This window comes from Corythoichthys intestinalis, chromosome 7 (assembly GCF_030265065.1).
Source record: "Corythoichthys intestinalis isolate RoL2023-P3 chromosome 7, ASM3026506v1, whole genome shotgun sequence".
NCBI classification, from domain to species: domain Eukaryota; kingdom Metazoa; phylum Chordata; class Actinopteri; order Syngnathiformes; family Syngnathidae; genus Corythoichthys; species Corythoichthys intestinalis.
In genome coordinates this window covers 54,728,091-54,744,451 of record NC_080401.1, presented here as the reverse complement: position 1 = coordinate 54,744,451, position 16,361 = coordinate 54,728,091, and the positions used below count along the sequence as shown (strand labels likewise).

The window sequence follows — 16,361 nt, the reverse complement described above, 5'->3', positions numbered from 1 at the left end:
GACGTCATCTACCTGTTGGGGACGCTCGAGCCCTATAACCGGTAGGCGTGGCTAACCGGCAGATTAAAAGACTTAATTTCTCGTCATCTGCGCTTTGCTAAATTGTTGTATATAGTCCAATCGTCTCAAAATATGATTCTAATTCACATAATAATGCTATTTAAGACTTTTTTTCTCCTGTCGTATGCCCTTTAACTCTCGTTGACCTGACAACAGTGACGCTCCTGTCCAACAGACAATAATCCTAAACGACGCCCAAACACACCCTTCTTCCGGTCCGGGATTTACTTGCGTCATTGCTGTCACGCATGTAGAGATGTCCCGAGAACGACGGGGTTAGAAACTTTCACAGACTTGTCCCGTGTTGCCCACTGGGAAGGCTGCTGGCGCGACTTTTTAACCCGGACATTACGTCATTTTTTGTTCGGCATCGGCTGTCACAATGTTGGTCAGATCGTGATTTGTTCCAGAGGAAGTGCTCCCGACGTTGTAACTGCAGCCAATTCAAGCTCATCAAGACTGTATTTAAGCCCAGGCGAGCCAAGAGTAAGGTGGAAGGAAGAATCCCGCTGGCTTTGTTTTGTTGTCTTATCAGCTCTGTGCCATAGGTTAGTATTTTATTGATCTCTGTCGACCTGCTGTCACACACCCATTGTGTTTTTCCCCAATTTTCAGCGATGGCGTGTATTTTTGTAATTAATAAACCCTTGAGCGCGTCCTTCCGTTGTTTTTTGCTTTGAAGTACAAAATTGTTTCCGCAGTAGCGGACCCTAACATCGCCAACAAAATAAACCACACATTTCCAAATCTGGACGATGGACTTTCTTCCTTGTCTCTATGATCGCGTCGCAATTTAATTTCGTTATATTTTCAGTTTAATTTAGCTATTTCCAGCTTGCTATGTTGATAATTGCGATGTTTTATCACCACTTTTCGTCTGACTGCGAAAAGGGAGGAAGTGACGATCGGCCCGCCATGATATTTACGTCATCAGCCATTGTGCTGTCAACCGGGAATTTACCGTCTGCTTTCCCAGACATTATACTAAGACCCGACCCGTAAAATGTCCACGTAATCTCCGTGTCAGAGTTTGTGAAAAGGGCTTAACCCGTCGGTGTTATTTGTCCATTTTTTGGGCTTTTTTTCCCTGTGTTTCATCAAAGACAAAGCATTGGAAAAATTACACTAGGGAGCTAATATTTACCCAGGATAGTAAAAAACATGTAAATATCAAAATGGCACCATGCTGCAATTTCTAACTTATTGCAAACAGGTTGGGGAGATTCTTGTAATAATGCCATGTTCTGGCTCATTGACTCCCATTATAAATCATAATTTTTGATATGCTGTAAACCTGATGTGTTATTATGCATTTTCCGTGATTACTCATGCAAACGCTTCTTTGGCGAGTCAAAAACATGGAAGTGAAGGAATTTGTGTGTTGAGAGGCTTAACACCCAAAAGTCACTAGGGGGCGCCAAAGGCCAATACATGAATTTGCTTGCAAAGAAAGCTTGCTGTTATGACCTATGTACTTATTTGGGCCTCTAACTATGTCATATGAAATAATTCAAATTAGACTTTTATTTTATATATATATATATACAGCATAGTTAGTTTTGCTATTAGAATAATACTGCTATTAATGTCCATAGGGGGCATTAAAAAAATAAAATAAAACCTATATATGTGTAGATAGGACTGATGCCAGTGAACTTTTTTGAGTGTTGAAAGTGAAAAATTATTCATAAATGACTTAGTTATCACACTTCAAAGGAAAAGCCATACTTTGGACAAAATCACAAGAATTTAGTCAAAATAAAATAACGCCCACGGGTTTAAAGTGAACACGCGGAGTTTGGCCTTTTGGCCGGGTTGTTGGGGTTCAGTCGGCCCGGGTTGTTGGAATTGCGCTAGCGCGGTTCCGGCGGTCCAGCTGGCGTGATTCCAGCAATCTGGCAAAATGGTCAGATTCCTTCATTCCCGATACCGATGACATTGGTTTTAGTGCTGTATCCGTACCGATATATGGAATGATACTGATTGGTTTGTTTCTGTATCTTCCGATACTAGTTATAACTAGGGCTGTCAAGCGATTAAAAATTTTAATCGAGTTAATTACAGCTTAAAAATTAATTAATCGTAATTAATCGCAATTCAAACCATCTATAAAATATGCCATATTTTTCTGTAAATGATTGTTGAAATGGAAAGATAAGACACAAGATGGATATATACATTCAACATACTGTACATAAGTACTGTATTTGTTTATTATTACCCTAACCCTAAATTAACAAGATGGCATTGACATTATTAACATTCTGTTAAAGCGATCCATGGATAGAAAGACTTGTAGTTCTTAAAAGATAAATGTTAGTACAAGTTATAGAAATTTTATATTAAAACCCCTCTTAATAAAATTTGTAAAATTTTCAATCAAAAAATCAGCTAGTAGCTCGCCATTGTTGATGTCAATAATTACACAATACTCATGGGTGCTTAAGCCCATAAAATCAGTTGCACCCAAGCGCCAGAAGAGGGCGGCAAAACTCCAAAAAACACAAGTAACAAGTTTGCATTGCACTGTGCTGTCATTTTAATCTGTTTGAGCGGGGCATGTGCGTTAATTGCGTCAAATATTTTAACGTAATCAATTTAAAAAATTAATTACTGCCCGTTAACGCGATAATTTTGACAGCCCTAGTTACAACTAGGGTTGTTCCGATCTTGTTTTTTTGCTCCCGATCTGATCCCGATCGCTTTAGTTTGAGTATCTGCCAATCCCGATATTTCCCGATCCGATTGCTTTTTTTTTTTTTTTGCTCCCGATTCAATTCCAATCATTCCCGATAATTTTGGCATTGCATTAAGAAAAAAATGAATAAAACTCGGACGAATATATACATTCAACATACAGTACATAAGTACTGTATTTGTTTATTATGACAATAAATCCTCAAGATGGCATTTACATTATTAACATTCTTTCTGTGAGAGGGATCCACAGATAGAAAGACTTGTAATTCTTAAAGGATAAATGTGACTTTGTATATTGTGACTAAATATTGCCATCTAGTGTATTTGTTGAACTTTCAGTAAATGATACTGCAGCCATTTAACTGTTCTGCCCAAATGCATGATGGGAAGTGCAACCATGACTGTGCATACTCGCACCAATTGATATATCTTCTCTGCGTTGGGAAATAACATAGGGTGTTAAGAAAAAGATCAACCACTACCGTTCTTCCCCACATTGCTTCCCACGATATTTCTAATTGTTGAGAGGGGGATTTTAAGGCTTTAGCCAATCAAAAAGAGGCTCCAAAGACTGCCAAAATTCTCTCTACTCATTTTACGTTGCCTGTTAGCTCTATATATAGGGAAAACGGCGCCAATACAGGTTGAACGCGACAATGCGTGAGTGGGTTGTGCAGCGCATGCGTTAATTGCATTAAATATTTTAATGTGATTAGTTAAAAAAAAAGTTAATTACCGCCGTTTACATTTTGTCTGTAACGTTAAATACAATTAGAAAACGATTTAATTAAAAAAAAAAAAAAAAAAATTAAAAAAAGGCATGTCTGATATTTTTTGGCCGATTCCGATACTTTGAAAATGACGTGATCGGATTTTGTTGTTTGGCCCTTTTCCAAAAACAAAGGTTGTAACTAAAGATGTCCCGAAAAACAAAGGTTGTAGATGCCGGGATGCCGATCGATCGGGACATCTTTAGTTACAACCTTTGTTTTTGGAAAAGGGCCAAACAACAAAATTCCGGCCACCTCACCAGAGCCTTTAAAAGACTGAATGTTTAACTAATCGTTGTCATTTTTCTCGGGAATCTTTGTTGACTTGTGGTATGGTGACCCTGGATCCAGTTGGCCTCCTCGCCTGGGTCTCTCTGTGCTGTATGATTGCTGCCAAATTGGAATAAATTGTAAACTTGTGTTTCGAAGCCTTTTTCCAGCTTTTAAAATGGAGTCAGCACAAGGGGTTAAGACTAAGGTGAACACGTGGAGTTTGGCCTTTTGGCCGGGTTATTGGATTTCTGCCGGCTTGGGTTGTTGGAATTGCCCTCGCATGATTCCAGCAATCCGGCTAAAAGGTCAGATTCCCTCATTTCCGATACCGATTACATCATTTTTAGTGCTGTATTCATACCGATATATGAAATGATACCGATACTAGCATCGGTTTAAGTGCAACACTAGTTATAACCTCCGTTTTTGGAAAAAGAGCCAAATAACAAAATTCCTGGAGTAGTTTGTTGTTGTTTTTTCGGCTTCTAAAAGGTTCCCTTTCGCCGACAATGCCATATATTAAGGTTAAATAGGCCGAAAAATCACAATACCGGCTTTTTAACGACTCACTTCGGGTCGTTTCGGCACACCGGTTGAGATCGAAAACGGTTTTACGATGGTATAAATCCCTTCCGTGTCAGGCATCCTTCACTTGATGGTCGTTCAACAATTAACCGGCCGCGGAATGGATCATTAACTGAGAGTGCGCATCCATTTGGCACCTGTTGAGAGCTGATTTGTATCACGATACGACAGCCCGAGACATTCACCTTTGCTCAAGGACCGTTTACGAGGATGTAACAGTGTATACGCCTTCATGTTACAAACAAGCACATTCTTATTGTGTTTATTACAACACGTCAGGGAAAGAACGTTTAGTCCGCCACTGGTACGCTGACCGACCGACTGTAAGGTTCACACATTGTTTCGTGCTGAGTAAACAGACTCAAACGGCGTTTTCTTTTTTTTTTGTTCCAAACGGGGAGGACAGCTCTCCCCCGCCAAGACCTGAACAAACACTTTTTCACCTTTTACAGTTTCCCCAGACAGCAAGAGAGGGCAAGTTAATTCAGGTGTGTCCTGGCTTAACCATTAAACTTGACTGCAGGTGACCACCGGACGCATATCGACTCGGGAAAATGTCGGAAAAGGTCATTTTCATGCTTTTTTTGGCGCTTTCGGCGGCTGAGCGCTTCTGCGAACCAGGTAAGGAAAGAAATTGTTGATTTTTATTCAAGTTGGGGAAGTTGTGTGACCTTGAGTTTGTTCTCGCGAAGGTTTGTGGTGCGTAAGTTTAGACCAGTTTTATAACAATTGATTTTTTGGAGGACAAAAAATTTATTCGTTGTCAGTTTTTTATCGGCATGAACTTTTTTAATGCCAATGACGAGGAAACTTGTGAGACGGAATCCAAATTTTGGGGTCCGGCATTGTCTACCACTTTTAGGACACCCCATTAAATATTCAGTTCTTTATGAAGAAATGTTCACATATCAGTGTCTGAGAAAATGATTTAATTGCAAGTAAACCACAAAAATTAACATTGTTTTACTCATTGAACCAAATATATAATCAAAAATGCATATTCTAACAGAGGAAAAAGTTAGGACATCCTACCACCTAATAGCTAGTGTTACCCCTTTTGGCTGAAAGACAGTGGGGCAAATAAGTATTTAGTCAACCACTAATTGTGCAGGTTCTCCCACTTGAAAATATTAGAAAGGCCTGTAATTGTCAACATGGGTAAACCTCAACCATGAGAGACAATGTGGAAAAAAAAAAAAACTGAAAATCACATTGTTTGATTTTTAAATAATTTATTTGCGAATCATGGTGGAAAATAAGTATTTGGTCTATACCAAAAGTTCATCTCAATACTTTGTTATGTACCCTTTGTTGGCAATAACGGAGGCCAAACGTTTTCTGTAACTCTTCTCAAGCTTTTCACACACTGTTGCTGGTATTTTGACCAATTCCTCCATGCAGATCTCCTCTAGAGCAGTGATGTTTTGGGGCTGTCGTTGGGCAAACACTGACTTTCAACTTCCTCCTCACCCCGCGGCGTCAAAATGATAACAAAAATCCCAGAACCACACGGGGGGACCTAGTGAATGACCTACAGAGAGCTGGGACCACAGTAACAAAGGCTACTATCAGTAACACAATGCGCCGCCAGGGACTCAAATCCTGTACTGCCAGACGTGTCCCCCTGCTGAAGAAAGTACACGTCTAGGCCCGTCTGCGGTTCGCTAGAGAGCATTTGGATGATCCAGAAGAGGACTGGGAGAATGTGTTATGGTCATATGAAACCAAAATAGAACTTTTTGGTAGAAACACAGGTTCTCTTGTTTAGAAGAAAAATAATACCCAATTGCACCATACCCACTGTGAAGCATGGGGGTGGAAACATCATGCTTTGGGGCTGTTTTTCTGCAAAGGGACCAGGACGACTGATCTGTGTAAAGGAAAGAATGAATGGGGCCATGTATCAAGAGATTTTGAGTGAAAATCTCCTTCCATCAGCAAGGGCATTGAAGATGAGACGTGGCTGGGTCTTTCAGCATGACAATGATCCCAAACACACAGCCAGGGCAACAAAGGAGTGGCTTCGTAAGAAGCATTTTAAGGTCCTGGAGTGGCCTAGCCAGTCTCCAGGTCTCAACCCCATAGAAAATCTACGGAGGGAGTTGAAAGTCCGTGTTGCCCAACGACAGCCCCAAAACATCACTGCTCTAGAGGAGATCTGCATGGAGAAATGGACCAAAATACCAACAACAGTGTGTGAAAAGCTTGTGAAGTTACATAAAACGTTTGGCCTCTGTTATTGCTGTCACGCCTGGGTGTGGGTTGTCACGTCTTGGTATATTGTTGTCTCTCCCTGCTTTATTTTGAAGGCTCAACCTCCTGTTTCCACCACTCACCCTTCCTGCTGTCTCACCTGTCTCTGATTATGATTACCTATTGTTCCCACCTGTGCCCCATTCCTCATGTGCTTAAATTGTTTGTCACTCCCCGGTCTTGTGCCAAAGTGTCTTCGCCCTTCGTTGCCACCAAAGCCAGTTCAAAGCCAGTTTTTGCCTGGCTCTCTTGTTTCTCATTTTTTATTATTATTTTTGTTTCATAGCCCGTTATTTCCTCCTTCTGGAGCGCCCTCAGTTTGTGCTTGCCTCTGACCATTTTATGTTATTAAAAGACTGAATTCTGCATCTGAGTCCACTCATCTTGTCTAAGTGTGACAATTGCCAACAAAGGGTACATAACAAAGTATTGAGATGAACTTTTGGTATCGACCAAATGCTTATTTTTCAGCATGATTTGCCAATAAATTCTTTAAAAATCAAACAATGTGATTTTCTGGTTTTTTTCCCCCCACATTCTGTCTCTCATGGTTGAGGTTAAACCATGTTGACAATTACAGGCCTCTCTAATATTTTCAAGTGGGAGAACTTGCACAATTAGTGGTTGACTAAATACTTATTTGCCCCACTGTAGGCGCTTTTTGCAGCCATCTGCCAGTCTTTGACATCAGTCTGAAGAAAGTTTGCCCACTCTTCAATGTAGAAAACTTTCAGCTGTGAGATGTTTGAGGAGTTTCTTGCATGTACAGCCCGTTTCAAGTCACCTCACAGCATCTCAATGGGATTAAGATCTGGTCTTTGACTCGACTATTCCGGGACTCTTCATTTCTTCCTTTTCAGCCAGTCTTTGGTGGATTTACTGGTATGTTTTGGGTCATTGTCATGTTGCAAGGTCCAGTTTCGCTTCGGCTTGAATTTTTTTTTTAACAGATGATCTCACATGTTACTCAAGCACCCTCTGATGCACGATAGAATTTTTGGTGGATTCGATAATGGTGAGTTGGCCAGGTCCTGCTGCAGCAAAGCATCCCCAAACCATGACACTTCCACCTCCATGCTTCACAGTTGGTATGAGGTTCTTTTTTTAGAATGCTGTATTGGGCTTATGCCAAACATGTCCTCTGTTCTGGTGTTTGGGTGTCGAAATAATTCAATTTTAGATTTCATTTGTCCAAAGAACATTATTCCAGAAGTCCTGGTCTTTGTGTACATTAACTCTGGCAAACTTCAATCTGGCCGTCATGTTCTTCTTGGAGAGCAAAGGTTTCCTCCTTGCACACCTCCCAAGAAGGTTAAACTTGTGAAGTCTTTTTCTGATTGTAGAGGGATGCACTTTCACATCAACAGTAACATGAACCTGCTGTACGTCCTGTGATGACATTTTACGGTTTTTGGAGACTTTTTTTTTTAGCATCTTGCGGTCTGCTCTTGGGTTGAACTTGCTTGGATGGCCAGACCTGGGCATGTTGGCAGTTGTTTTGAATGTCCTCTACTTGTAGAGTATTTTCCGGACAGTGGAATGGCTGATTTTATATTCTTTTGAGATCTTTTGAAATCCCTTAGTGTCTACAATCTTCTTTCTGAAGGCCTCAGACAGCTCTTTTGATCTCACCATGGTGTTTTCTCTCACTTCAACAGTCAGGGGCACACCAAACTAAATGTGAGGTTTAAAAATAAGGCACGCATACTTCAAAACACTAAGTAATTATGCTTTAATCATGTGAACCCGATGTGATACCCCTGTGTGTGATTTTAGCCATTTTAAGTGGGATTGATTGGCACTAGGCTGCCTGTTTTTTCCCACAACAGTCCGCAACAGTGTGGCGGGCCTCCAAATAATTTTCAACCATACTTTTCAACTAGCAACAACAGGGGGGTTGGACAGTCCAGTCGGGGGGCACGTTTTTACTAATTTTACCTGTTCACATTTGTTCCGCCACTGTACTCAAGTAAAAAGTATGGCGTGATAAAACGACTCTTAGAAGGACATTCTATTATTGTTCTTTTAACATGAGGAGAATTTTGCATCTGTTTTGTTGGCTTAAATCATTTTTTTATATGACGAATTATTTACATTTATAAAAATCACTTAATTTTTGAATGAATTATAACTTGGGCTGTCAAAATTATCGTGTTAACTGGCGGTAATTAATTTTTTAAATTAATCACGTTAAAATATTTGACGCAATTGGCGCACAGCCCCGCTCAGACAGATTTAAATGACAGTACAGTGAAATGCACACTTGTTAATTGTGTTTTGTGGAGTTTTGCTGCCCTCTGCTGGCGCTTGGGTGCGACTGATCTTATAGGCTTCAGCACCCATGAGCATTGACATCAACAATGGCGGGCTACGAGTTTATTTTTTGATTGAAAAATTTACAAGTTTTATTAAAACGAAAACATTAAGAGAGGTTTTAATATAAAATTATTTTAATATAAACTTGTACTAACATTTATCTTTTAAGAACTACAAGTCTTTCTGTCCATGGATCGCTTTAACAGAACGTTAATAATGTTAATGCCATCTTGTTGATTTATTGTTACAATAAACAAATACAGTCCTTATGTACCGTATGTTGAATATATATATCCATCTTGTGTCTTATCTTTCCATTCCAACAATAATTTACAGAAAAATATGGCATATTTTATAAATGGTTTGAATTGCGATTAATTGCGATTAAATAATTTTTAAGCTGTAATTAACTCAATTAAAAATTTTAATCGTTTGACAGCCCTAAGTTTAACATGATCAATATTTTAGTATCATTAGATTAGTAATTTCACGAATTTCGTCAAAATGAATTGGACGTCCATCGCTGTCAACGATGCTCAAACACTCTCCCATCGCAGGTGCTTCGCAGGGCTACAAAGTTCGTCTGAGCATCCGAACAGCTCTGGGATCGGACGCCGTGAGTACTAACCACTTCCCTCGTCGTTAAACGCGCCTGTTGCCATGGCGACCACACCCATCTGGCGACTGCTTTAAAGCCTTTCCATGTATCGTGGTTTATTGCAGTACAACTGGACCCAAAATGAAATGTTCCTTTTTCGAGCCACGCTGGCTTTCGCCATGAGGAATCACCTCGACGGCCACGAATTCCGGTAAATGGGTTTTCAACGCCGTTAACGGCGAATGGCGTCCGTTTGCAAAATAAAACAACATGTGGGCTATTGCTCCATAAAAGCCAATGAGTTGTGTTTTATTTGTTTATGGAACATTTCCACAGAGTGGAGGATGTCATCGTGTGTGAAGAGACGCCCCGGGTGTCTTTCTGGTTTGTGGTCAAGTGGCCCGAAGACCCGAACCGACTGGTCAACGGTACCGAGGTGGAGTTGGCGATCAGGTGACCTTGGCTTATTTTTATTTTTTCAATATTTTATGTGGTAAATGCGGATCCCTGATCCGATCGTGTGATCGTAAATCAGGCCTGATCAAGTCATTTTCAAAGGATCGTAATTGGAAGAGGATAAAAATCAGGTTTTCAAGATGTGTTCGTTCATTTATTTTTAATTCTATTTTTAACAACAACAACAACAAAAAAATTCTATTTAAAATAAATAAAATAGATAAATAATCAACTTGTACAAGGATATTAATGAAGAAAATATGTTTTGTAATACGCGATAAAACAATTACTAAATAAACAAAACGTTCATTTATTTTTTATTTTATTTTTAACAACAACAACAAAAAAAAAACTATTTCTATTTAAAATAAATAAAATAAATAAATAATCAACTTGTACAAGGATATTAATGAGGAAAATGTTTTGTAATACGCGATAAAACAATTACTAAATAAAGAAAATAAAATTGAAAAAAAAAATACAGCTAAAAAGGTGAAAATCCTAAAATACAAAAAAAGAGCAGTTATAAACATAAACAGTAAACATAGAAAATGAAAAAGAACAATTTTGTATATAAAAAAAAAAAAAAATCATATTTTGGGGAAAATGAAAAAAAATAGATTATTGATTTTAAATTTCTTTATATTTTCAAAACAATTCTAATCACGTTTTTAATCATAATAATTTAAATTTATGTTTCCAATATTTTTTCTATTTCTTTTAATTTTTGAAAATATTATAATTTTAAAAAATATTTAGATCATATATATATATACACATATAAAATCTAAAAATAAAAAATATATATCAATTAATTGATGCATATATATATATTATTTATTACGTATATATAATATATATTGTATATATTGTGTATATACAGTATATTATCATTGTTAAATTTGCACTTTAAGTAAATATTACTACAAGCAGTAACATTTACTTAATAAAAGTAAGTGCAATTTACTACAAGCAGTAAAATTTACATAATAAAAGTAAGTGGAAATTATTGCAATGATTTTATCCACCAAATATTTTTTTCAGTGTATATACTGTACACATTTATATAGTCTCAGGTCTAAGAAATTTTCCATTTGAATGCTTAACTCATCATTAACTCATTGGCCGCCATTGAAGGAGCTACCTGTCCCATCCATTTTGACCAGGAGGGCTTGCAGCGATCATTCGATTGCTGCCTTACCCCCATTCAAATTGGATTTGACATCTAGCACCGTCAATGGCAGTGAAACATGAGCACTCAGTGCCAGTCGAGGTGTACGTTACGCATAATGTTTACAGAGTACGCATTATTGTATTTAGTCACATACTGTATATATTGAGAAATACCCATCGACGGGGATAGAAATTCAATCCATTTGGACTGTTGATAATGTGAATGGTCAATTATTTTTTTGTATTTATACCTGCCAGGAAGTCTCGGAACCGCATCAATAGCGCCTTCCTGCTGACGGACAGGACTCTGGAGTTTTTGGGCATCGCACCGACCCTGGCGGCACCGGCTCCGCCCACCACTCCCCCGTGGCTCATCGCCTTCGGGGTGGTCATGGGTGCCGTGGGGGCCGGATTCGTCGTTCTGGTCGCCTCCTCCGTCATCCAAAAGAGAAGGTGGCAAGGATGCTGATTGATTCAGTTTTAGTTGGAATTAAATGTAGTCATACTATTATGGGGGACGAAAAACATACAATGAAAACACACTATAGGAAAACAGATTTTTTTTTTTTTTTTAAACAGACAAAAAAAACTCACGAATATGACATTAAATATTGGTAATACTGTAATAACACTGCAGACAATAAGAATTATGGAAGAGGATTGGGTTCAGTGAATTAGGTGGGATTTCACTTTAAGTTACAATTCTCACATTATACTATTTACTATAATATGCTGTACTATACTATTCCATACTAAACTGTTCCATCCTATGTTAAACCATACTCTACTCTGCTACAGTGTACTATTTTTTTTTGTTCTACCCTACCCCACCCTACCCTACCCTACATTACCCTACCCTACCCCATCCTGTGTTAAACCATCCTTTACCTTGCTACAGTATACTATATTATACTATTCTTTACTATGTTCTACCCTACCCTACTATACCCTACTATTCTATACTATAATATACAATTATGTTAATCTATGCTATGCTATACTATGTTATACTACCCTATACTACACTATACTACAATATGTTTTAAAATACCCATACCATATTGCTAGACATCAGTCTACTCTACTCTGCTAAAGTAAACTATACTATACTGCACAATACTCCACTCTATTATACTGTATTATACTATTATGTTAATCTATGCTATGTTAATCTATGCTATACTATACTATACTATACTATACTATACTATACTATGTTATGCTGTACTATTCTATACTATGTTATACTATACTATAATATAGTATATTATACAATCGCATATTATATAATGCTCTTATACCATATTGCTATACATCAGTCTACTCTACTCTGCTACAGTATATTATACTATACTATACTATACTATACTATACTATACTATACCATACTCTGCTACACCATACTATATTATTATATACTGTTATATGATACGATAGTATACTACTATACGAAACCCTAACCCTATACAATACTATACTATACTATACTATACTATACTATACTATACTATACTATACTATACTATACTATATAATTCCATACTCTACTCTGCTACAGTATACTGTTATATTATACTATTATATACTATGTTATATGATACTATACTATAATGTTAATCTATGCTATACTATACCATACTATGTCATATCATACTATACTATGTTATACCACACTCTACTCTGCTACACTCTACTATACTATACTATACTATACTATACTATACTATACTATGTTATACCATACTCTACTCTGCTACACTATACTATGTTATACTATGCTAAACTATACTATGCATCACTATACTATACTATACTATACTATACTATACTATACTATACTATACTATACTATTACTATACTATATTATACCATACTATCCTATAATATGTTATACCATACTCTACTCTGCTACACTATACTATGTTATACTATGGTAAACTATACTATACTATACTATACTATACTATACTATACTATACTATACTATACTATACTATACTATACTATACTATACTATACTATACCATACTATCCTATAATATGTTATACCATACTCTACTATGTTATACTATGGTAAACTATACTATACATCATTATACTATACTATACTATACTATACTATACTATACTATACTATACTATACTATACTATACTATACTAGTATCCACAACACACTAGACAAGATATTACTTTTATATGAAGTCAAAATTCTGACTTTAAAATGAGAATTCTAATTTAATGTTACAGAGTAATTCTCTGACTTTATTCTTACAATTCTCCCTCTAAAGTTAGGATTCTCTGAGAATTTTGACTTGAAAGTGACTTCAAAGTGAGCATTCTGAAAGTTAAAATTCTGACTTTAAATGGACTTAAAGTCACTTTATTTTCAGAATTCTCACTCTAAAAATTTTTGTAAATAAAAATACTTTGATACTGCTAAGAATCCATTTTCAATCAATTGTCTCAGTAAGTTATACAGTGATTTGTTGAAATTTCAAGTGACTTCCCTCACAGTTTCCCTGTTTTTTTCCTTTCTCAGAAATAAGAAAAATGTGGACAACGCCATCGAGGAAAACGGCGGGGAGGGCGACGTCGAGACGCAGCCGGCCAAACGTCTGGAGAACGGTAGCGCGCGGCGGCATTCCAGCGGCGTCACCAACGATGCCTTTTCTGACGACGAGCGAGTCACACAAATGTAATCGACAAATCCAAAATACAGCGAACCTTTTTTATTGTCGGTAGAATAGAGGAGGTTAACTGTATACAGTATATACTGTATGTATTCAATTTGTTAAGATATAATATTTCTCAAATAATCACAAAAATCTGATTTTTGGATCCATGTATTAAAATGGATGATTCCGAACTGATTTTGTAAATATTAATATGCACAGACGTATTGTGTGAATGCACGTTTTAGAGCGCACACATTAAAAACGGTAACACAAAATTTCTGAAGCTGGTTTTTGTTGAGTGATAACAAAAATGTTTATCAATTCTTGTGTTAAAAAAAAACGTTTCTTAAATTTGCGCCCCCTTTCAGGTCATCATTTCAAACGTAAATTCTACTTGATTTCTACTTGACGTCCAAAATGGCAACCAAAACTGTCAAAATCAAGCAGATTTTTTCCTGGATAAATCTGAGAATTGGTGCCCAAGAAAGCCGCCACATCTTAGATCAAAAAAGCTCTCGTTCTTTGACCCAACCCTCCTTCTACAGTAGAAGTTCCTTCAACGAGTTCCTTCAAAAGAAGCCACTGAGATATGAGTAATTTCTGGAGCTATTTCGAAAAAAAAAAATTAATTTCTGCTCCAGCTTTTAGGCCACGCGTCAGGATAAAAGCTTCCATTCTAGCCTCGCTCTTCAAATGTAATTATTCATCGCCGCCGCGAAGGGACTTTTACGTCTCTTAATCGAGTAGCCCTCGAACCGATACGACACACTCGCAGATAATTTGAGAGCCGAGTTCTTGCCGGCTTCATGGGAAGAATGAGAGCGAAAAGTGTTCAAAGAAAAGGGACAGGATATTAAAAATGGAGATGCATACAAGAAAAAGACACAATGGCAATGCAGTAATCAGCTAAACACGTCGAAAGTTCAAGACGTTTCATTGGCTGCCATTGAAAGCACTAGTCATACGTTTTTTTAATGACCAAATGAAGTCATTTGCCCTATAAACTTAAAACCGATTAGCTCAGTAGCCTCTTCAGACCCTCCATACTCATTTGAGGACATTGGATTTCTGCCACGCACTCCTCACTTTGCACTGTAAACATCTTTCACCCTGGCACCTACAGTGGGGAGAACAAGTATTTGATACACTGCCGATTTTGCTGGTTTTCCCACTTGCAAAGCATGTAGAGGTCTGTAATTTGTTTCATAAGTTCTCAACTGTGAGGGCCTGAATCTAATACAAAAAAAGAGAAAATCACGTTGTATGATATTTAAATAATAAATTTGCATTTAATTGCATGAAATAAGTATTTGATACATCACAAAAATCGAACTTAATATTTGGTACGGAAACTTTTGTTTGCTATTACAGATACCAAACGTTTCCTGTAGTCCTTGACAAGGTTTGCACACACTCCAGCAGGGATTTTGGCCCACTCCTCCATGCATATCTACTCCAGAGCCTTTAGGTTTCAGGGCTGCTGCCGGGCAACACGGACTTTCAGCTCCCTCCATAGATTTTCTATCGGGTTCAGATCTGGTGACTGGCTAGGACACTCCAGGACCTTAAGATGCTTCTTACGGAGCCACTCTTTAGTTGCCTTGGCTGTGTGCTTTGGCCACGACCCATCTTCAGGGCTCTCACTGAAGGAAGGAGGTTGTCAGCCAAGATCTGGCGATACATAGCCCCATCCATCCTCCCCTCAATACGGTGCAGTCGTCCTGTACCCTTGGAAGAGAAGCAGCCCCAAAAAAATGATGTTTCCTCCTCCATGTTTCACAGTTGGGATGGTGTTCTTGGGGTTGTACTCATCCTTCTTTTTCCTCCAAACACGACGAGCCGAGTTTAGACCAAAAAGTTCAATTTTGGTCTCATCCGACTACATGACCTCCTCCCATTGGTCCTCCGGGTCATTCAGATGGTCAGTGGCAAACTTCAGACATGTCTGGACATGCACTTGCTTTAGCAGCAGGACCTTGTGTGCGCTGTAGGATTTTAATCCATGACAGCGTAATGTGTTTCCGATGGTTTTCTTCGAGACTGTGGTTCCAGCTCTCTTCAGGTCATTGACCAGGTCCTGCCGTGTAGTTCTGTGTTGATCCCTCACCTTCCTCATGATCAGTGATGCCCCACGAGGTGAGATCTTGCATGGAGCCCCAGAACGAGGCAGATTGACCGTCAACTTGAACTTCTTCCATTTTCTAATAATCGCTCCAACAGTTGTTACCTTCTCACCAAGCTGCTTGCTTATTTTCCTGTAGCCCATCCCAGCCTTGGGGAGGTCTATTATTTTATTCCTGATGTCCTTACACAGCTCTTTGGTCATGGCCGTTGTGGAGAGGTTGGAGTTTGTTTGTTTGAGCATGTGAACAGGTGTCTTTTATACAGGTGACAAGTTCAAACAGGTGCAGTTACTTATGGTAATGAGTGGAGAACAGGAGAGGTTCTTAAAAATAACTAAGAGCCGAAATATTTACTAGTTGGTAATGTATCAAATACT

General features: G+C 38.1%; 1 protein-coding gene across 2 annotated transcripts; it reads left to right on the top strand.

The window, feature by feature from the left end:
- The first annotated feature begins 365 nt into the window (after window positions 1-365).
- Window positions 366-14,121, top strand: cltrn (collectrin, amino acid transport regulator). 2 transcript variants are annotated; one of them, XM_057841916.1, is made up of 7 exons: window positions 366-608; window positions 4,841-5,009; window positions 9,515-9,573; window positions 9,681-9,766; window positions 9,892-10,008; window positions 11,443-11,637; window positions 13,726-14,121. In XM_057841916.1, the coding sequence occupies exons 2-7, from the start codon at window positions 4,943-4,945 to the stop codon at window positions 13,883-13,885; spliced, it is 684 nt and encodes a 227-aa protein (XP_057697899.1). In that variant the 5' UTR covers window positions 366-608; window positions 4,841-4,942; the 3' UTR covers window positions 13,886-14,121. The 2 variants fall into 2 exon arrangements, with proteins under 2 accessions (XP_057697899.1, XP_057697898.1); XM_057841915.1 differs by lacking the exon at window positions 366-608 and having other exon boundaries at window positions 4,626-5,009.
- Window positions 14,122-16,361: the final 2,240 nt, after the last annotated feature.